Source organism: Centrocercus urophasianus, unplaced genomic scaffold, assembly GCF_019232065.1.
Source record: "Centrocercus urophasianus isolate 14NV4802_14NV808 unplaced genomic scaffold, USGS_Curo_1.0 seq_20, whole genome shotgun sequence".
Classification (NCBI taxonomy): domain Eukaryota; kingdom Metazoa; phylum Chordata; class Aves; order Galliformes; family Phasianidae; genus Centrocercus; species Centrocercus urophasianus.
Window position 1 is genome coordinate 2,095,811 of NW_024884756.1, and position 22,582 is coordinate 2,118,392.

The 22,582-nt window shown below is 44.4% G+C and overlaps 1 protein-coding gene across 3 annotated transcripts in view; it reads left to right on the forward strand.

Annotated features, from left to right (window-relative positions):
• Window positions 1–22,171, forward strand: part of AGAP1 (ArfGAP with GTPase domain, ankyrin repeat and PH domain 1) — a 288,426-nt gene extending 266,255 nt beyond the window's left edge. For all 3 annotated transcript variants that reach the window (XM_042822094.1, XM_042822096.1, XM_042822095.1), the window contains 2 exons: window positions 14,152–14,407; window positions 14,754–22,171. In XM_042822094.1, coding sequence (XP_042678028.1) covers window positions 14,152–14,407; window positions 14,754–14,957 — 460 coding nt within the window. In that variant the 3' untranslated portion in view covers window positions 14,958–22,171. The remainder of the gene's footprint in view (window positions 1–14,151; window positions 14,408–14,753) is intronic.
• The last annotated feature ends 411 nt before the right edge of the window (window positions 22,172–22,582 follow it).

Here is a 22,582-nt window from a genome sequence, read left to right on the forward strand (position 1 = left end):
CAGTACAGAGTCCCTCCCTTACTCACAGTCAGAGCGATCTCTAGGAATTTTCACAGAGATGCAGTTCAGCAAATGTTTGAGAGTGAAGGGATCACATTTGCTTTTACCATCACTGGTACACAAGGACAATTGTTGACACTGTATTGCCATCAAAGCCATGACTAGGAAAGATTTGTAGTTGATAAGAAAGCAGCCTGTCTCTTGACAGAGGCTCTATACCTTTCCTTGGAGCAAAAGTTAGACATCAGAGTGTACCAACCTGAGTAGGTAGGTAAGCGCTCTCTTTTTTGGAAAACCTTTCTCAGCTTGAAGCTGGTAGTCTCATAGCTGGAAACGATGCTGCTGGAAGGAGCAGAGCCCACACAGATGTTGGTGCTGCAGTTCTTACTGGATGTCCACAAAGTCATGCATCAGAAATTCTCCACTTGTTCGGAGGGAGGGCAGGCAGCACGTTGCAGAATTATACTTTCTTTGACTCAGCTGATAAATACCATCAATTACAGTGTCTCATCAAAAACAGAAGTGTAGCAATTAAACGATCTGGTGCTATAGACCCTAAATTACCAGAAGAATTGGCCAAGAAGCACCCTTGTTGGTCCATCCTGACAAATTCCAAAAACTAGGTGACAGATTGTTTCAAAACAGGCATATCACAAAATACAAGTAACTTACATCTTTATCTGCAAAATGTACAGCTAATTAGTTTACATCCTAAAAGCGGAACAACTGCAAGAGTTAACTGAAGATAATCTGCTGTGAAGACTTGAATCTAGAATGGTCTTTGCTGGAGAAAGGCAGTACCTGAAATTCCTAAAATAACCTTCAGTGTTCTTCTACAGGGAAGCTGGCAAATGAGTTTGTTTTTGCTCTGCGAAAATCAGAGTTAAATTTGGTTTGATCAGCAGATTGCAATCACCCTGTGCTTCTTCACCTACTCATCTCACTTGGTTTTGTTTTATTTGAGCAGTAAGTATCCTAAATCTTCTCAGAGCTATTGCGTGTCTTCTGCGGAGACTCATCACAGTCCTGCCAGGCATTCATCAAGGCTTCCAATGAACCACTGCATTAAGTATTCCTCTGCTCCTTATCAATCAAAACAGTTTACTTCTAACTTTACTTTTTCTTCCTGAAGTAATCAAAATCTGATATTCTACAGATTGCAGAAAATTGTCACTCCCATATTTTGCGCTAATCCATCACACGAAACAGCTGTAATTTGGGCATCAGAAGAGCATTAAATTTTTAAATAAGCAAGAGACAGTCAATGAGAGAGTCCATTAACCGCTCCAGATGACAGGGCAGAAGAATGTTTGGATCGCGGGTATTTGGGGAATTGCAGTGCAGACATTACAGAGCAATGGGGCATCTACGTTCTGCAACAGGCAAAATGTTTTTTGTGTGTTTTCATGATTTTGCTGAAGTATTCAAAAGAGTACATAAGCAAACAGCATCGCCTGAATTGTCCTTCGCTCGAGCTGCGTTACCAAGCTCATTCAGCAATTTGTGGCCATTGTAGACACGTATGTAAGGTGTTCCACGAGTTCTGGAGAAGTGCTGGGTGACTTGAATGATGAAAATCAGTGAGGAGACTTTCACACCGATGCTTCTTCACCGCTCAGCCTGAGGGCATCTGCAGTGTTGTTCTCTAAAATGGCAGTTGCAATGGGTTTGCAGGAAGGTTCTCTACGGAGAGGCTGCGGATGTGGAATTTCTGGTACCTTTGATCAAGGGCAGAGCACACCACCCACAGATCTCCTTTCTGGAGGAATGGTGGTCTTCTAATCAGTATTAGGATCTTGTGACCTGGCACAGTAGATGTTCTGTAGCACTGCATCTAGGATATGAGCTGTGTGTACTCGCTGTCCTCAGTTCTTCTGTCCTACCCTATTTGACTCAAGTTGCGTATTAAACTAGTTTCCCCTTCTAGTAGTAATTAAGTGCATACCATTTTTCTTCACTTGGTGCTGTAAACTAAGCTCTTCCTTTCCGAGGGGAATAAATACTGGGTACAACCAACTGTGTTCTGCAGCACGAGGGTATTTTTCACCTATCCAGGGGCACCTCTTATCATCAAAACAAAAAAGACCTATTGTAATTAGAGCGTAAGCCTTCTTTTAAAAGGGTGACTGGCAAGAGGAAATTATAAAGACTTGAGACAGTAATTATCAGCCACTGAAACAGCAAATCAAGCTGTCTATACCAATATCCCAAAGCAACACACCGCAGAAGCCATGGAGAGAGGTTAGATTAGAGCCGCCTGGGTGCAAGCTGTCTGAGCAGCGGAAGGTGCTGATTGTAGTTGTCAGTTTGCTGCTGCTATAAGCTCTCCTGTTATAAATATACCCCAGCCTCTGTCATCTAAAAAGGATCCTTAAACCTTTCTTTTCTCCCCTTCCACTGCTTAAAAACCACAGCGGCTGACAGTCCAAATGTTTGAAATAATTGGATTCTGCATTCTAATTCATCTGTAAAGTATTCGTTGATTAAATTAGCCTAATAGGTATTATTTCTTACATGACTGCATAATTTCATCCTGATTGGATCACTATGGCACTAACGAGTCCTCCCGTTTGCTATTGACTCGAGAGTCACAGAAGGCTGCAGATAACTATCATCTTGTTTCCATTTTTCCCTTTACCAGGCTAGAAGTTAAAGTGATGTGTACTAAAGGGCACATAGCTAACGCTCAGGTACAGTTGCACAGTGTATTACGGCCTTCAGGACCAGCATTAGAATGAAAGAATATCGGTTTATATAATCTGGAGCCCTCTTTTATTTACTCAGTGGGTTGTTCTGAAGCAGAAAGATTAACTGACCATTTAAATTCCTTGGGGGGAGGGGAGGGTATGGGAATATTTTTAAATAAAATACATTTTATTATCTCATCAAAGCAGACGTACACGTTGCAAATGAACCTCATAAGGAATGCACACATCCAGGGAAACGAAAATGCTCCTTTCAAGCTAACGTTTCAACTAAAGTGGTTTTATCTCCTATTAGAAAGATTTTCTTTGGGCTGCAATTTGAGTGTAACCAAGGGAAAGAGAAGGGGACTGCAAACTTCTCTTCCATTTCATGCAAAACAAGAGCAGATCTTTGTTCTGTTGGGTGGCAGCGTGCACCAAGAGCCTCGGAGCCCCGAAGGTCATGGCAGCAGTGCAGCCCAGCACCGGGCCCGAGCCTGCCTCCAACTCACAGAAGGGGTTAATGTTAATTCCTGCCCTGACCCAGGGCTGCTAACAGCCGGTAGGTTTTGTTTTGTATCGCGCCGGTGAACTGAGCAGTCAGAAAAAAAAAGTTTTTGGCAAGCCCTGGGCCTGCCCAGGACAGAAGAGGTGGGTCGGCTCGGGAAACTGTTTGCATGAGGAAAAAGGGAAACAATGGCTGCTCAGCAGGAGCAGAAGGGAGACCCGCTCCCACTGAATAGCTCCCCGAAAAACCCTGCTCAAAAGGAAGAGGGCCCGCTGGTGTTTGGGAATCCAATAAATTGTTTCAGGAAGTGAAAGTCTGTCCAGGCTAATGGAGCCGTGATTGACAGGTGGTTCTCATTACGGTGCCCATCAGGGGACAGAGTGAATTCCAGTGTTATTTAAGAGGCTAAGGAGAAATAAGATGCAGGTGACAGCCCAAGGCTGAGGCGTCTTGCACCGCTGTTCTTAAGGTTGCTTTTTCTGCGAAAGGTCTACAGAATGTAAAGCGAGCCGAGGGCGATAGTTTGGCAAACAGCAGTCAGTCTCTGCAGCTGAAACTCAGCTCACCAGGTGCACCTGAGAGGAAGCAGGGAGATGGTCTGCTTCCAGGACTGAATATTGCTTTGGTGCATTTCTTGTGTCAGAGTTAGCTTTCCTCAGCCATAGGATAGGGCGTTCTGTCTGTCGAGCAGGCAGAGTGCAGCAGCCACGTACCGGTGCTCTTGAGCATCCCAGTGCAGGGTGAGGAGGATGGAGCAAGTGGAAGCCATCACTCCCCTTGTTGCTCTTGGCATGAGCTAGGACCCTTCTCCTGAGCCACACGGGGATATTGCATCAGTGCTCAGCGCCAAAATGACCACAGTCACTACTTTTATCTCCTCCTGGTGCTCTTACTGTGGCAGCTGACAAGAGCAAATCACAAAGCATTTAGCTCAATCAGAACAAATTTGATCAACTGCTGGCACAAATGCAAAATACTTTTGAAGAGGCCACCTAGGGTTGGGTCAGATTTCTGAAGTGTGCTTCTCTGAGGTCTGAGCCTAGCTTGAGAAGGAAGGAGTTACCAAAAGAAAAATGCATCGCTGGTGATTCAGGTTGCCTCACCTCCCTAACTGATAGGCATCTTTGTGCTGCAAACCTGAAACCAAGTCTATTTCCATCCTTATTCAGCTTGCTTTGCAAAGCATCCAAACCACAATGTTACTTGCACAGGCTGTAGCCACCAAGTGTGTGTCTGTACGCTGCAACCAGAGTTTTAAGGTAGATCTGTATGTACTCTAAGCGTGTAAAACCATGCAGATCACCTTTTTTTTCCCTCTGCTTCTGTATTTTTCTTTTTTCTGTCCATACTGACCAGATAAACAGAACCAGGAGTCTTCGCACTTGTGGATGTCATGGGGTGGGAAGCTGAGAGATCTGCTCTGAGTCACCGTATTGATAGAATATTGCATGGTGCATGGTCAGATACAAGGATGTAATTTAACCAACAGATTCACGGATGGCTTGTGAATGACGGTGAAACTCCCGAGTATGACGCGTGTAATAAATCTGGTTCGACACAGAATTAATGTGGTATTCAGAATGATTATTTACCATTTGAAGTTCAGACGTGACTGTGTGCAAGAAGTAAATAGCTGTGCACAGGGCACTGGGGAAGGACGCTTGGAGGGGAGAAGAAAAATACCTTCTTGCATTGTTTCACAAGTGCATTCCTCAGTAATACTAATGAGAATTGCACTCTAAATGCAGGATTGATTTGTGATGAGATCAGCTCTAAAGAGTACATTTGTGGAGTGATAACCTGATTGGTGGCACTGCCTCTTGAATGGCTGAAGGGGTCTAATTGGCATATAACGCACTATAAATTTATTAGCAGGTTCTGCTTTCTCATTGGCAGACCTTCTCCTGCTAACCACCAGGAAATTACCAATTTTCAGGAGGTAGTCACTCAAGTCGCACTGTGTCGGGGTTTTAAAAAGAAACCTCCATCGATACCATTATAAATCCTGGCTTAGAGCTTGTAGTTCAAAAGCCAGCTGAAAATTGGTCGCTTCTGTAGAGGACGACTTGACCAGAGCAAAGAGCCGTGTGTTTACTATTCAACTTTTTATCCTCCTTCAGTCATTCCTCCTTCCCACCCCCTTGTTGCAAATCCAAGTTGCACGAAGACCATTAGGAAAGGACTAATCAGTTTGGCAGCCCTTGGGCTGCAGCTGCCACAAACTGGCGTACACGCTTCATAGAAATTACAGTGTTTTGGCAGTTCACATTCAGGGCTTTGATGTACTTATTGATACATGCAGCCCTGGGGCACATCAGGCAGAGGAGGACATACCCACATTGGGGATTTTTCAGGAGCATAATAGAAATATTCAGGAGTCAATGTAATTGTTTCAGTTACTCTGCTTTTAAGAGGCACATTGGAGCCACAAATTAGAAAATAATATTCACGTGTCTTCTAATTGGTAACAGATACAGGATATTTTATCTTTTTAAAATAATTTCCAAATGTGTCCTGAAGAGGGATTGCAAGGAAATGGCTGAAAGAGAGAGGGCACGTACAGGCACAGCGCTTTGGCAGGCGGCAAAGAGGCTTTCATTTTGGCACACTGCTTTTAATTCCTGCACCTTGAAGTGGAATTGCTGTCACTTTTGGCAGACATCTCCTATGCATATTTTCTTTGCTGTTGGGTTTTATCTGGGTTTCCCTTTGTTAAGCACTAACCATATGGCTGGTAAATCATAAAAGCCAAAAGGTTTGCGAGCGATTAATAAAAGTAGGTGTGCAATTAGAAATGCTTCAGCAGTACTTGAGCACTCAAGTATCTTCTGAAAGCTGAGCCTATTTTAAGTCTCTCCTCTTTGGACACCTTGGTGTTGCGTAACCCTTCTGGCAGCTTTGTCCACTGGGGATATTCTAACTCAGTAGAAGGTGTGTTTGTCTTTTGTTTCATTTCCCCGCTCCCTTTGGCATCATTGTGACAGGAATGGCATTTCATCCCTTAAAAAAAATTAAACCATCAAAAACAAACAAAGAAACGAAGAGCTCTGTGATTTCACCGAATTGCAGAACCACGGGGGTTGGAAGGGACCTCAAGAGATCATTGAGTCCAACCCCCTGCCAAAGCATGTACCCTACACTAGGTCACACAGTTAGGCGTCCAGATGGGTCATGAGTGCCTCCATAGAAGAAGACTCCACCACATCTCTGGGCATCTTCTTCTAGTGCTCCATCACCCTTACCATAAAGAAGCTCTTCCACATGTGGGTTCGGCACTTTCATTTCTTAGGTACAAAGGAAACCTCAAGGATTTCTGCGAATGCTAAGGGCTGGTGATCAGCAAGAGTTAAGAGGAGGCCAAGGCAGCTGATGAACTAATGATTAGAGGTAGTGCAGAAGAACGGGCAAAGATGTATTGCAGAGGAAGAAGAAGCTCTGGGATACTTTAGAAATGCCGACGTGGAGAATTTGGGAGGTAATTACAAGAGGAAGCAGAAGGGAGACCTCCAAGTGACTAGGGAAGATTTGGACAGCTGGCAGGGCCCTGTGGTGTCTGAAGAACATGGGTCAAGGAAAATGCCCTCCAGGATGGTTGGGTGCAGGTTCTTCCCAACCTTTAGCTGCAAACATGCCATCCTTCCATTGCTGACTTGCACTGAAAGAGCGCTTATTTTTATTTGCTTGCTGTTCCAAGTGTGTTTTTCTTCACAATCTATGCTCAAGTACAATGTTTATTACTTGTATTTTCTCTTTTATGTCTTATATAAATTTGGTGTAGTGTTTTGTGGGGTTTTTTTCCCAAATTCTCCAAAAAGTGTCTTCTTACTGCTTCTGCTGAATTAAGATAATATTAAAACCTCCTCAAAGGGGTTTTGTTTTGTAAACCAAACTATAGTGTTGCTTGGGAGTTACTGGCAACAAAGGATCAAAACTGTCAAGAAAATTTTTGAATGTCTCTGAGAAGTACTGCATTTAGACTATCCTCTCTCAGTTCCTGACCCTCAGGTGAAGATTACGTTCACATCCTGCAGCCCAGAATGTGCTTTTACATTTCAGGTCATTGAAGCCACCTTGATATACTAAGCAAGTTGGCATTTAAGATGTCTTTAATGTCTACACAGCAAGTTCATCAGGCCTTTGGGTAGACCTCAGAGGTTCCTTCCCATCTCATTATTTATAAAGCATTGGTGCACTCCTAGTTATGATACTTATCCACTTTACAGCATTATGAGCAGAGGAAAGGCTCCATTTCTCTTCTTTCATCTGTTTATGATGTGATACGTTCCAAAGCAGATCACATCAGCGACTGTTATGGTATCCTTAATGCACTGTGATAGTCGCATCACGGGAGGAGCTGCTGTAAAGCATATCGCTGATGTACGTCCCTGTTATATGCCACATTACTCTGAGTCTGTGGGAGCCTTCCTTGGCTACCTCGCTCTGTCTCTCAGCTGGCACAGATTATTGAAATTTATGCATTGAAATATTTGTATGTCACTTTCTCTTATTTTTTTTTTAATGCTGTACAGGAGCTTCCTCTCGATGCGAACATAAAAGCAGGAGCCTGGTTTTAGGTGAAAACAGCTACATATATAACCAAGATAACAGTCTGCCTTCATTTTCTCCCTAATCATCCATTGTAGTTGAGTTATCTATTCTGAACTACTGCCATGTTTTGTGTGAAAATTTATTTCACATGCAGTTTTCACAGTATTCCCTGAAAGAGGGGAGGAAAAAAAGTCTGTTACGATTTCTTCAGCTCTATTTAAAATAACATTGCATTCGGTATATCCGTAACACAGGAGAAAATCAGTGTTAACAAACTGCAAATTAATGGAATCTTTTAACCCGAGTGATTGTGTATCAGATTGCAAATTGAAATTTGCAGTCTGCATGTAGGTACTGGCACAGTGCAACGTGGTTGTACACTGAAGACATCGAGATGAATATGGTTACACATGAATAATGAAATCCGTTAGGTGTATGTTTGCTATTCTCTGCATATTTGTAGATATTGGTGTCAAGTAAACAAGCAAATGTACTCTTGGTTTAATATTTTCATTTAGCTGTTCTAAAACAGCTGTTGGCTTTGTTAGGTAATCATTGTAGGTAATATTTTTTTTCCCTACATGTTGACATTGACCACTGAAGAAAGGGGAGTGGGCTGTGTGTGATTCATGCAAAGTCTAGAAGCACACAGTGAAAGCTCACCTTCTGTTTGGCAGTCAGCACAGTGAGAGATTTTGATTTAACTTTTGCAAGGATGTTCACGTGCCTCCATCAGTGTATAGGTAGAAGTAACAGGGCTGTGAACGCAACACTTTCACAGTGGTCAGTAAACAGCTGGTGAAAAGTGGTGCTCATCCATTGCTGTTTTATTTGGGATGCTCATAAGGTCTCTCCTTGCACATCTTAACAGGAACCCATCCTCGTCTGCTGTTTGCAGTGCTTTTCTGATTGGCTTTTGGATTTGGCAGAGAAGAACATTTCTGGAGTCCTTAAAATTGTCTTCAATCTCAGGAGGCTGTTTTCATTTCACACCATTGCACAGAACAAAAAGGCTTGGATTTGTATCGAGGAAAGACTCAACCATCCTGCAGATCTTACAGTTGGCCCCGCACTATCTGCATTCTCTACAAACCTTTTCTTAGCATCTGCAGTGTTCCCCACAGCTGTATGTCACATAGCTTTTCCTTAGCTTAACATGGAGCAATCTCAGAGTTGATACTTTTATCAAATGTACCTTAAAAATTATTATATTGAGTGTTGTGCAATGAGAACGAAAGTTTGCCATAATTTGTGATATTTAGAGTCAGAGCCTACAGTTGCAGGATAATTATCTAGAAAGCCTTAATTTGGTAAACTTAGGCTGGTCATTAATGTTTTACAGTAGTAAATCCTGCAGTGTCTTAACACCTGAAGGGGAAATGCTGCTTGCTCTGTGGCATCACTGAAAAGCTGACCGAGATGTGCATAAACAGCATCTGTTTTGGAGTTCGCTTGAGCAGGCCCAAAGTTAGAAGAAACTTGAGCTCAGAATGCTTTTGTGGCATTCAACTGTTCAACCTCAGCAGATAACTTTAGTGACAAAGATGAGAGCAAACCGTTTCCCAGCCGAGCTGCCTGCCTTGCCAGACCTGAGGACCCCAGGCTGGAGCTGTAGGGCAGCCGTGCTGCCAGGCAATCATGGTGGCTGTGCTGCGGCTGTGCCATAGGGCCACTCACATCCGTTGGGGTTGTTTAACTTGTAAAGAAGTAATAAGCTTAATAGGTTGACTTTATTTAATTATTAATGATCCCTTTCTGTCCTTACAGCTCATAAAACACCCTGTAGGTTGGCAAAACACTCATAATATTGATCAGGAGCCAGGGAGATATTTATTTCCTCTTTGCCCCGGTGCACATAAATCGTGGTTCTTTGCCTCCTTCTCTCAGTACGTGGGATTTACAGTGGCCTGCTTCTTGAAAGCTTTCCGTAATTAAGGAATAAATAGCCATCGGTCTTTGTTTGCTGTCTGGAGCCCTCTTGTTTGCCAGGGCCCTACATATCCCTCGTGGGCCCGTGCACCTTCCCCCTTAGCAACGCAGCCTGGGAGAGAAGGCATGCATGCTAGGAAGCAGTCAACTGCTAAGCACTCCCTTTGCAATAGAGTGGGGTCTTCTCCTGCAGAGAGAGGAAGCCCCTGTGTTTTCTCAGCATATTGTTCCCAACTCCTCTTCCATGCCTCTCCTCCCAGTTCCTGCTTTGCTTGGGACAGGAAGACACTGGAAATTCCTTGCTGCTAGCCCTTTCTTCCTGCTTTCTCTTCATCTCCCCTCTTCCCTTTGCAAGTTGCAATTAAAAGCATCATGAACCTTCCCAAACTTTTCAGTTCTTTCCCCCACAAATGTTTCGCTTCCCTTTTACCCATCACAATGCTGCATCGCCAACTCTTACCAAAGTGATGCTGTTTATCAGACATCTGTGGGATCATTGCAAAGGGTTTTCCTTAAATGGCAAGCCCTGCCACAACCAGCCACCCAGCCCTGACAGCAGGGCTGCACCGGTCATTAGGTGATGTATGCTTCTTGCATGCTGGACCACAAAGTTAATGACATACTCTGGGACGCTCCCAGAGTTTGGGAGCTATGGGAGTTAGATTTACTTCATTTTGTTGGAACAGACACATGAACTTTGTCAGCTGTCCAACAGCAGAGAAAATCTGGCAGTTCTCCTGCTGAGCCGGCCAGGTTATTGCCGCGTTAAACGTTGCACTTCAGTAAGCATCCAGAAATGGCAGCACACGAGCATGGCACCCACACAGCACAGACGTTTGGGTGAATGGCAGTAGAGAGAGCATTTAGAGGCCTCCTCTATTGCAGAATAGTTCTTTTTAGTAAGAGAGAAGGAAATATTTAACACTTCTCATCAAGATGGGTGAGCCAGGCACCGCTCTGGACTGAGCTGCACAGGGCCAAGCTCCTAAATGAGCATCTCTGGTGCAAGCTCACAAGCAAAGAGTGAAGAGTAGTCTGAAAGGAAACTGTGCTCTGAGCAAATCTGCCTTTTATATTCTCTCATGCTACCTAGTTAACCCTCCCCCTCACAGTGCCCAGTATTTATGTTTCAAGATAATAATGATGTGATGTGGCTGGCAGAGTAATTTAAATAATTGGACATTATCTTGAGAAGCAAGCACCTAATGAGATGAAAATAAACTGAGAAGTGAAATTTTCATCTGTTTCTAATAACTCTTACCTATGTACAGTATCACTGCTCTATCAGGGCTTTCATTATTCGTACCAGTGATGGAGACTTGGCAGAGCTCAGTGATGGTTTTAGGCCAGGGCTTAGTGAATTGTATTTCTTTCCTGCAGGATGTTTTGCAGTCTTACCCTGTTGTATTTGGCCCTTGTATAGCCAGAAAGTTTGTAAGCTTTTCTCAGAAGTCTGAGTTTGAATGGACAGCTTCAGAAAGAGAAAGCTCAAGCAAAGCCCAATCTGACTTTCATTCTTCTTTCTATAAATTTGTCATCTGTTACTCTGGAGTTCCTCTAATTCACCTGTGCATTTGCATTAAAAAACAGGCAGCTCTCACATTCTCTAGCATTAGGTGTCATAGGTGCCATCCGAGCACCTGATGGTGGTGCTTCTCCAATACACTGACTTTAATCTGATCTTGAAAAAGGGATTCTGCTGAATTTTAGTAGCTCAGTAAGTAAGTGGAGTAGTTTTGTTCTGGCTTATGGATGTCACGTGAAGACAGCTAGAACTGAGACTGTATTTTTGAGGGTGTTGTTTAGAGTGAAAGTTACCAGAATTACAAGAAAAGGAGGAAGATGAGAGAAATATTTACTAGGAGGTGTTTAATCATACATTCCCTTTATTTTTGGAGATTGGTTCAGTATCTGCTGATTAGTTGCTCTTCCTCTCATTTCCTTGTACTCTTATTCAGTTGATTTATTTAAAGGTATGTCAGTGCTGGCTGAAGCGAAACACTGTGCCTCCTCTTCCTTCTTATTGCTGACCGCTCCAATAATTCATTTTTTAGCTCATTAGCTAACAGGGGATGTGAACGGTGGTCCTCCAGGGGACTGGAATGAGGCCAAGTGATCTACTGCTGACAACTCTGCTCTTGGACTGGCCTTCCTATGGGGATATGAAGCCTCAACCAAGGCGGGCTGTGGACCCCAGCAGTGAGATTGTGGCATCAGAGTGCATTTATGTTGTGTTGTCAGGTTCTAAGATGGATGCATGCGGTGGAGCTGAAGCTGTTGTCCAAGAAAGTCCCCTAGTCATTTGAAATGAAATGGCCAGAAATGGAGAGAGGAGGTCTGTGGGTGTTGGCTTTCTAGAATATGTTTCAGAGCTGGTCCTTCTAAATTTCTGTTGTATCAGCCCACAAGGTATGGGCAAGCATGCTCCTCCTCCTACCTCCAGCTACCTCCTCCTGTCATTCAGTGTAGTTGTCTGTGAGAAAATCCCAACAACTTATCTTTCCTTGTACCCAGTTTGAACAGTTGAATAGAATCTAAATCTCATTCCATAGACAATGTAAGTGACATGCTGCCCCCAAATGTCTGAGACTTTTAAAACATCTCTTTTTGTTGGCAGTGTTCACTGTGTTCCCATCACAGCACTGGAATCTGAGAGATGCTCTCCCCACCACTTGGTCTGGCTTGCCTTTGCACTGCTCCCATGAAGCACAGGGCAGGTGTGCTGCAACAGATTTGTAAAACAACAGCCTAAAACTCTAAAAGTTCCACCTGAAGTCTCTGTTTCCGCAGAGTAGTTTATGATGAATAGTTTGTGATGAACAGTGATTAGAGGTGGGAGACTGGTGTCACACAGCTTGAGTTTAAACAGAAGGGTCTTCTCTTCCAGCCGTGGTCATATGGCAGCTGGAGGCTAAAGTTGCTCAGAGGTGGTCTGTGAAGATGGGGGGGGATTTGTTTGCAGACTCAGCAGCACTAAAAAGATTGTGGTAGTTACAATGCAGGCAGAAAATGAAGTATATTCTGCCTTTTGGGTCTGTGGGCATATGAGAAATAAATCCCCTCAGCCCGGACATGTGCCACTGGTGTGAAACAGGGCTGACTCAGTCGCTTCATTTTTCAGTCTGGCGTGTTTAAATGTGGAGTGGGTGTATTGGTTACACTCTCAAAACCTCAATACGTACTTAAAAAACTGACAAGAGCTTTATTAAACGCTGTCTGGGTTCTGGTCCTAGAGGTGCTGTGATGCTGCAGGAGTGCACATTTTATTGTGAGTAACTGTAAGTGTGTCACTTCAACCTCCTCGAAGCGCTGCCACTGTATTTTTACCTTAAAACAGCACAGCTAACAGAGGAGTTAAGGATCACAGTGGTAACAGAAGTCATTTTCTTTCTCCTCTCCATCTTGAGTATCTGAACTGATCCTGTTTATCAGATCCTGCCATCAAAGGTTAATTTGCGGTCCCCTAAATGTTTTCTTTTGTGTGTGTGCCTTTTAGCTTGCAGGAGTCATTCAAAGGTTTAATTTAAGCACAGTGCTTTTTGTGTTAATTATCTGTTTGCACTTTTTCTCTGAAAAAAAACTGTACCTGTCTGTAGGGTGGATTGTCATTGGTGCAGAGAAGAGCATGCTTTGGGAAGCTCTGCATGAGAGCATCCAGAGAGGTCACAGTAAGGTCGCTCCGCATGTACCAGGAAATGATGCAAAACTAATCCAGATTTGCTGTTGGAAGGATCTGTTTACATAAGTATTTAAAAACAGATTAGGGCTAACCTGACACTAGATTACTGGGAGTAGTGTAAACAGTGCTGAAAGGCGTAAACAGAGCTTTTCCTTTTGTGCTCCGGAGGAAAAAATATGTCACCAGTAACAAGTTGCCTTGCTAGATGATGTATATGGTTTTCAGAGGCTGGACAGGTACCTTCAAATGGGGCTTTGTCTAGGGCTAGATCTCTTAGATCATATAATTGTATGTTAATTTTTGAAACGGGGAGTGGAGACGGTTGTTTGTAGTCCTCCTTATCCTGTAACATAATAGCATCCAGAAAGCTTTTGATAGTTATTTGACATTTCAGGAGGAAATGGTGGCTTCAAAGTACTGTTCTGATAGTTTGCATTTTGGAAAAAGAAACAGAAGAATCCTCCATAGGTCTTTTGCATTGGAAACATGACTCAGTTTTTGATAGAGGGAGCACCTCTGCAAGCAAGGCTGTGCCTTGCAGGGGTTGTTCTGCTGTGTGAAATGCAAGCCCAGGTGCAGGAGGGGTGGCTGGGAGTTGTCAGTGCCGTGCTGGTCACTTCAGGTTTCAAACACGAACATTTTATACATTTTCTGTACTGTGTTTTGCTGCACACCTTAACTCCAACGTGAACACTATCTGCCTGATTTATTTTCTTGCTTTCTTTTTGTTGATGGCTATTTGCTAGCATGCTGGTAGGCAGCAAAGCCAGGCCGGAGTGACGTATTCCCTTTGGCTTCTCTAGGGAGGAAAAAGAGCGCTGGATACGTGCAAAATACGAGCAGAAGCTCTTCCTTGCTCCGCTGCAGTGCCTGGAACTTTCTCTTGGCCAACACCTCCTGAGGGCTACAGCCGAGGAAGATCTGCGCACGGTCATCCTGCTCCTCGCCCACGGCACGCGGGAGGAGGTGAATGAGACCTGCGGAGACGGCGATGGGCGCACGGCCCTGCACCTGGCCTGCAGGAAGGGAAACGTGGTGTTGGTGCAGCTCCTGATCTGGGTGAGTCCTTGCTCATTGCACGCTCTATAAGGATGGTAGCTTACCCCCCTTTCGTCTGTTGCCATTGGTAGAAAGTAAACAACAGAATGAGGAAGGAGAGATTTCTTTAGCACCTATTGGAAATGCCATTTGAAATGCCTCGGTGACAAATTGTGTTCCAGCTGTAAGACCCTCCCCGTAGAAACCTTTCTGTGTGTAAGTCACCAGCGTTCTGCTCACTTCCCTCTCTCTCCCCTCCCTTTCACCAACCTCAGCTCAGTTCCAGCCTTCCTGGCCTGAGCTCTCTCCCTCTGCTGTAACTCTCTGTCTGCATCAGAGCTTCAGGTGGCGTCTCTTCTTTCTCCAGTACGGCGTTGACGTGATGGCACGCGATGCCCATGGGAACACCGCGTTGGCCTACGCCAGGCAGGCCTCGAGCCAGGAGTGCATTGACGTTCTCCTCCAGTACGGCTGCCCCGACGAGCGCTTCGTCCTCATGGCCACTCCGAATCTGTCCAGGAAGAACAACAACCGGAACAACAGCAGTGGAAGGATGCCCACCATCATCTGAGGAGCTCACTCGTGTATTCGCTGACCTGGATTACATCCGCGGCCTCATATTCCTCCATTCCCATCACGGCTCTGCTCTGTGAGTCCAATAACTTCCCTTTTCCCTTTACCCTTCGGTGCATCCCTGTCCCATCCAGAACCAGCACATCTGGATAGCACGAGGGGATGAGAAGGAGCGAAAGGGGCTGCAGAGAAAGCAGTTGTTTCAGTGACAGCTCTCGAACGATGGAAACGGGACAGCAGAAGCGTGCGAGAGCACGTGGGTTCTGTAGGACACGGCGCGTGGCACGGGACCATGGGGACAGTTGTCCCTGGGCACAGGCTCTACAAGTGCAGAAGGCAGGGGTGGAGGGAGGTGAGAGCGGGAGCGAGAGGAGAAGAAAGAAGAAATGGTAACTTTCCATAACTGACAGTTAAGCACATCAGTACATTTCACCTCTACCAAACGGAACGGCTGGATTTCATTCTCTTCTCTGAAGAGCTTGACGGCATAAATCAGAAGCAAGCACAGAGTTTGTCAGGTTTGAAGCTCCTATGATGGTATGTGTCAAATCAGTTGTAGCTAATCTGTCCAGGGAGAATACTGGCTTCATTACACTTGTATAGTTGAGTTCTTCCAGCATTACCGCTGTTTAATAGAACATGATTAGTCATCACGGAGAAAAAAGCATATTAGCTGAGGAGGTAGTTACATGGCACGCTTCGGTGATTGCTTGGATGTGATTGCAATATTCTTAGAAGCATCATATTATCTCAGACATGTTCTTTCGAGCCCTTGGAGCCCTCCTTTCTAAATTCACTGTCATAATTTAGTATCTGTTTAATTTTTCAGTCCAAAGAGAGGAAATGAGTTGCTGAGTGTTATTTGACTGCAGTCTCCTTGGTGTAAAAACAAAATGGAAAAAATAAATAAGAGTAACTATGAAACACAAAAAGGAATAATGAATACTGCTAAGGAAAAGCATTTCAAGTACGTTTAGTAAAATTAATAAATGCATTAAAGGCTAATATTTTTCCAGCCAGCAGAAATACGTTCTGTCATTTTGCCAAGGTAAACGTGTTGAGTTTTTGGTCACTCCTGTGATGCATTGCCTAACTTATACAGATTTTGTATTGTGTCTTTAGATTATATGTATGTAAAATCTATTTGAATAAAAAAATCATAAATATGCATTGATTTTTTTTTTGTACAGAAAATGACACCTCTGTTAATTTATAAACTGTAATGGATGTGAACTAAATAATGTGCAACTAGTTAGGATCTGTGGATTCCGGATCACTGTATGTTGAAAATATCCCCAGCAGTGAACTCTTGTTTCCATTGCAAGCCTTTGAGGAACATATCAGAATGAGATTATGGCACGCTTGGCATGAAAAAAGTATGTATATATATATATGAGACCGTTTAGAAAGGAAAAGAGGCTGTTTCTCAGCGCTGTAAATATATTTTACTTCAGAAGTCACGACGCTTTCACAAGCCAAGATGAAAAGCCATAGTCTGGATGCGTGCAGATCAGATTGGGTTAGTTTCAGGATTGATAGCCTTCACCGAGGCGGGCAGGGCATGGCTGCCCTACCTCTGAACCTGGCTGCTTTCTGGGAGAAAAAGGGCTTGTTGAAAGGAGCCTGGGCAGTTTGTTTGAGTTCCAGGTTTTACTACTTGACTTGATTTTTATTGTTTTATTATTATTATTATTGTTTGTATTACCAGACTGATCCTGGCTTGTGCCATTTGCTTCAAAACCAGGTTTCTGACACAGGGAAGCAGGCTGTATGATTTTTTGGCTGACCAAAAAGTAGTTTTTAAGTGGCATATGGCAATGTGGAGATGGGGGAAGGGTGTATCACGGAGAAAGTTGAAAACTCAACTGAATTAGATGGCAAAGGAGCAATTATGTGAAGTCAGTGAGGTGCACACAGCACAGTAATTTGGAAATCTACCTGCTCCTTATGTATTTCCCAAGCCTTCAGTGTTGTTTTTCCTTGGGGCTCTGTATTTTGCTTGACATACGAATGGGAGGACGATAGCAATTGCTGAACAAAATATAGGTCGACGCAAAATGAGAAGGAGAAAAATTATTCTGAGTATCTTAAGGAAGAGAGAGAAAATTACAGGTTGGGTATCAAATCATAAAGCTTGAGAATACTGACTGGCTTTCCCTGTTCTGTGCTGTTGTCGTTCCGTACTTTGATACTGTACTGACCTCTGACCATAGAGGGGGTCTTTCTCCATCCAGCTTAGACTGGCTGCATCAGATTAATGCTACATCTGATTCTGTGCACGCTAGGATTTTTTTATTTTTTTATTTTTTTTTAACTTTTGAGGGATAATTGCTATTTCTCCATCGTTCCCATGCAGCTCTGATAGTGATGGGTGGTCCCTCGGTGACAGGACGGCCCGTTGAAGGTTCAGCTGAGTGGGATGCTGCAAGCCCCCGTGTCTTGGTGCTCACAAGCTTTCCACCCGTTCCAGGGGGCATGGTGTAAACTGGGGAAGTGCAGCACATGTTCCCAGAGGTGCAGGCTGCCTGCTGTTCCCCTGGGAACAGCCAGCGTGTTTCTCTTGGAAAATCAAGTCCAATGTTTCAAATACGTTGTAGGCAAATTTTGCCGCGGTTAAGTTCTCAATGCTTCTTCCATTTCAGAGCTTATTTTTTGTCCTGATTGAAAATATTTTCTGTACATAGGTGAAGTGTTCTCTTTAGGCCACCTTTCTGAGTGTGAGATGTGAGAAGCAAGGACAGCAGCCAGGCTGTCGTGCAGGCTTCGGGTAGAAGAATTGTACGCTCCTTTCATTAGAAGAATTCTGCAGGTGAACCTTGGAAAACAGGATTTTTTTAGGAAAGGAACTTCCGCTGTATTATAGGAAAAATGATGTATCAAGCCTAGCCAACTAATAACCTCATACTTTAACTAATCCGTGACACAGTTGCTTTTAACTTAAACATAGCTTTTCCTTGGACGTATCAGCATTGGCAGTGATGATGTCAAAGCAGTGCTCTCATGGGCCGTGCTTGGCTTCCCCAGGGAAAAACTCCATCAGCCGAGCCCCGCTGTCCTTGGCTTCGTGCCGTGAGGTTTCGGGACTCCGTGCTCTTTCCAGGCGGATGCGTTTGTGCTTTGCAGAGGGTGTTCTTGAAGCCATCCAGGTGCAGAGACAGGCAGGCTTTGAGAACCTGCAGCAGTTGTTCTGTCTTCTAACCTGTCCATTTTCAGGTCTTCGTTTTGCCTTCAGCCCCCCCTCTTGTTGCTTTTACGGAACCCACTTGTCGGACTGCTTACGCCCCTTCGAGCACGTGAGGAGCAAATTGAAAACGAATTGAAATCCAGTCAGTAAGAAATCCCAGCAGAAATGCACTGACTAAATCCGTTAGCGTTGTCTGAGGGAATGGAGATTGTGGCCGTGTTTCTCACCGTTGAACCCTTTTTGTGATCCCAGATCCTTTTAAATCCCACTTCCTCTGCACTTTATCCACCGTGACTAAAACACTAGATGGAAGTGTTTGCTGTTAACGTCAGCACTTTTCTTCTATTTCCATCAGGCTAATTGCTGTTGAAGAGCAGAGGTGAGCCAAATGCGTTGAATCTGGCAACTGAACCTTCACCTGCCAGGAGTTCAGGAGGGTTTTACTTATTCCTCACTATTTTCTTGGGAAAATATAGTCTTGCCAGTTCAGAGATTTGGCCAAGGGTTCCCATTGCCAGATTTCTGGTTTCGTTGCTAAAAGGGAGCAGAAGGAAAGCTGTTTCTGGAGAATCTTGGTATACCCCAAGCTGAGGAGACCAAAAGAGCTAGTTGAAAGGAGGAGAGGGTTTGTAAGCATTTCTACTTGGGTGTAGTGTATAATAACCGTGTAAACATGAATACTGTTTACTCTGCTGTCTTTCCCCATTTCCTTAAATTATGTGTGTTAGTGCACGGAGCTTTAGCTGCACTTGGAGATTTCCCCTGGCAAGAAGAAGCTGTGTAATGTAAAGAAGGGAATAGAGGTGTGAGTGCAGATACATTCTTAGCAATGATCTCCAGCACTGTAATGTAGTATAATTAGATGATACAGTTTTCAGATAGCTTCATCTTTTATATTTGTATGGAGATCGGGAAAAATGAAGTAATTTGTAGTTTCTAGTGTAAAGTAGTAATAGTGGAGACAAGCACAGATTTCACAGAGGGTTCCTTAGGGCCCTTCACAAATGTCTCGGGGAGCCGTGTTTGCACCTTAACAGGGAACGGGTGTTGGTTGTACTTGGAGGTACCCAAGGGGAAGAAGGAGAGTGCTGGGGACCAAACGTGGGGCACTTGGTCTGGATGCATGAGGACTTGCCCGTTCACATTTCATCATCAGGACGCTTTGTTTTATCCTTCCTACAGCTGTTAGCACACGGGAGATCTCTGTCTGTTAGTCTCGGATCCTCTGTTGAACATCTTCCATTTCAGGCCATTCGTGGGTAAGATTTCTTGTAGGACATCTTTGGCTATTCTTGTGTTTGCTGCATTGCAAACTCAATGCCACAGATTAAAAGGGTCTGCAAAGAATTTTGACTTGTAAGTTACCAAAACCAACAGTGGTTTAAATGGTTTTATTAGAAGGACATCTCCTGTTTGAACAAGTATGGAATAGAGCAAACAATCCAAAGCTGTAGGTAGGTAAATCTGTTCTAGTTTTTGTTTGCTTTTTTTATCATGGGCCAGTTTTTAAAGTGAATATTTGGTGATTTCATCTCATAGCGGTTCCTTTGAGTTGGCTGAATATGTCCTGCATTTTCAACAGGGGGTAGGAGAGTTTTGGCTGAGATTCTCAGAGCTGTCAGTAGGTCTCATTCTGAGGGAAGGGTTGCATGATCTCTGAAAATGAGATGGCTTTTTTCAGTGCCACCCTCAGCCCCAAACCACTACTCATGCTTTTGGTGATCTTGGCCCCTGTGTTTCATTTCAGGCTGAATAAACTCCCACAGTTTGCTCTTGTTCCCTGAGTGCTTGGGGGACTTTTCTTGGGGGCAGACAGAGGAAAAATCTTTCCATCTTCATGCTTTTCACCTCTCTCAATCCCTGCAGCGTATTCAGGCAGTAGCGGTCGGTCCTGCTGACGTGCAGTGCTTCAGCTTTCTCTTGGCCATGAACTTCGGGGCGTGTATTTGCTTCCAGTCCTAAGAGTTGCCTATTTTGCGATGCTTTGGAGCTAGTAATGTTTACCTGTGTGTTATGTACAAAGCGTGAAGGGGGGTGGGGGGCTTATCAAGGTCTAATGGCATGCCTTTGGGATGACCGTGTTGCTTGCTGGCAGTTGAATGCACCATCCGCTCTTTTGTGTGTGCCACGTTCTGCAGAACTGATCAGTGTGTTTTGCTTCTGAGAACTCATCCTTCTGTCCTTCCCACCTCCCTCTGCCTGTTGTTAGGGTAGCTAAATAGTGTGAGGGCAACTGAGTGGGAATCTCAGAGCAGCCCCGGTGCCTCGTAGGAAGCTGGAAGCGTGGTCTCTGATTGCCAGATGGAGGGAGTGATGCTGTGCTGAAGGCAAGCCCCAAGCCCGGGCAGTACTGAGGAAGGCTCTGGGTGCAGTTTGTCAGCTAGTTCCCACATCTAGAAGCTCGGTGATGGAGCTGAGTTGGTCATCAAGTGCAGTGAAGTCCTAAGGTAAAGCAGTGTATTGCATGGATGTCGCTAACCAGATTAACTAAAAGTGCTTTGCATTTGTGTGTGTGTGTATGTATACACATATGTGCTCAACGTACCTCTATCAGCCATCCTCTAAGAGTCCACACACACATTTACACATCAGTCACAGCCTGAAGCTGGAGCCAGGTTTTCAGTTTGGTGTTTATAAATGGGCACGTTTCCCAGTTTGGCTCAGGCCAGCCATTTCCAGGAGTGCAGGAGGGCTGCACGGTGCCACACAGGGCAGGGAGATGCAGGAGCTGGCTCTGGAAAGCTCAGGGTTTACAAAGATACCTGGCTCAGAGCAAAAATTGAGCTCATTCAGATGGCAACAACTCGAATTCTGAAAGTGGGACTGAACTGGCCGCTTTGCCTGGGATGGGAGCTGCAGCCCAGCTGCCTGTGGGCACGGGGAGGAGACGTGGATGGGGCTAAGGACATAACACTTACTTCCCAGAGGCCCTATCTTTTTTATAGGTTTGCTCAAATTTGCAGCTGAATTTAAGCATGGGCTCAGCGACTGCCCTCCTGCAGCAGATCCAATGGTGTTTTGGGTCCTTCCTGCATCCACAGCATTACAGGGGAAGGAGACGTGGTGAGATGTTGGTGAGGAGCAGGGCACCTCCTCATCCTTACCCAGGTGTCTGTGGACATGGTGCTTTGAGGGAGCTATAACCATCAGCTGACATGTGCTAAGCCCTCATGTGAACCAGACAGCGCAGGGAAGCCTGTGTGCTCACAGCATCTCTACTCTTGCTTTCAGTTAAGCTCATACTGGTGGGCAGCTTGGGCCAGGGTTCAGCACATCCTTACGGGCGCTGCCAAATCCAGGGCTCATTGGGAGAGGCAGAACTGGGCTCAGATGCACAAAGGTCACGGTTGGGTGTCAGCCATCACCACCAGGACGTGTGCCCCATTTCTCCCCTTACACCCACGACTGATGCAAAGGCCGGACTCGGTGTTTAGGGGTGCTCAGCCCAGTGTCGTTGCGTTCTTTTTGCTTTGTGATGCTTGTGTTTCTGGTTAGGACAGGGAGGAAGGGCACCCAGGTGAGTAGGGTCGCCTGAGAACTGCGTTTGGGGTAGAGGCAGAGATACCTAGCACATGGCAGGCTTTAGAGCAAGGTTTGTTTGGGTTGGGTTGGTTGTTTTTTTTTCTGTTTCTGTAAATAGTAATGTATAAATGATGACGAGACAGTGTGGAAATTATTAAAAAATACGTCTTTGGTTGTTGTTTTTATATTACCTCATTCAGCAAGTTTGTTTTACAATGACTCGATGCTTTATTTATATTGTTTGTACTGTAATTAAAACGATTGATAAACATTTCACTTTGCTTGTTGTTTCATATGATTTTGTTTTGATTACGTATGCCAGTTTGTATTATGTTTCCCTTTCCTCTCTCTTTGCATTGAGGTTTTCGTGTCAGCTGTACAGTATTCCGAATTAAACAACAACAAAAAAAGCAATTAAAAACAAACAAGTTGTAAAGTACCACAGAGGGAGACTGCTATACTGTATGGTCTCTTTCTAATAAAGACAAGAAAACTTGTTCGTCACAGCTCTGTTCTTTGCAGTGTTATTGAGGGACACCTGCCCCAGCCCTGCTCCACCAGTATTAATGATGAGATACTGTCACTCCTCGCCAGCAATAAAGATGAAGTATGATCCGAGACCTGGGATGTCAGAAGAGCTGGGAATGGTGCAAATTGATAAATTAAAAAGCAATAAGTCACCGGACTGTAATGGTGTATATCTAAGAGTTCTGAAAGCGCTTATGAACTAAGTGACAGATCTCCCAGCAAAAATACGTGGGCTTTCATTAAAAACAGCCCTTCTCCCCGAGGAGGGGAGAGCAGTAAACGTTGCACCTCGGCTTTAAGAGTCTCTGGAGGAGATCCAAGGAATTAGGCCAGTAACGGTTACATCTGTATCTGCTAAATTGGTTGAAATGATCATTTAAAATAAGAAT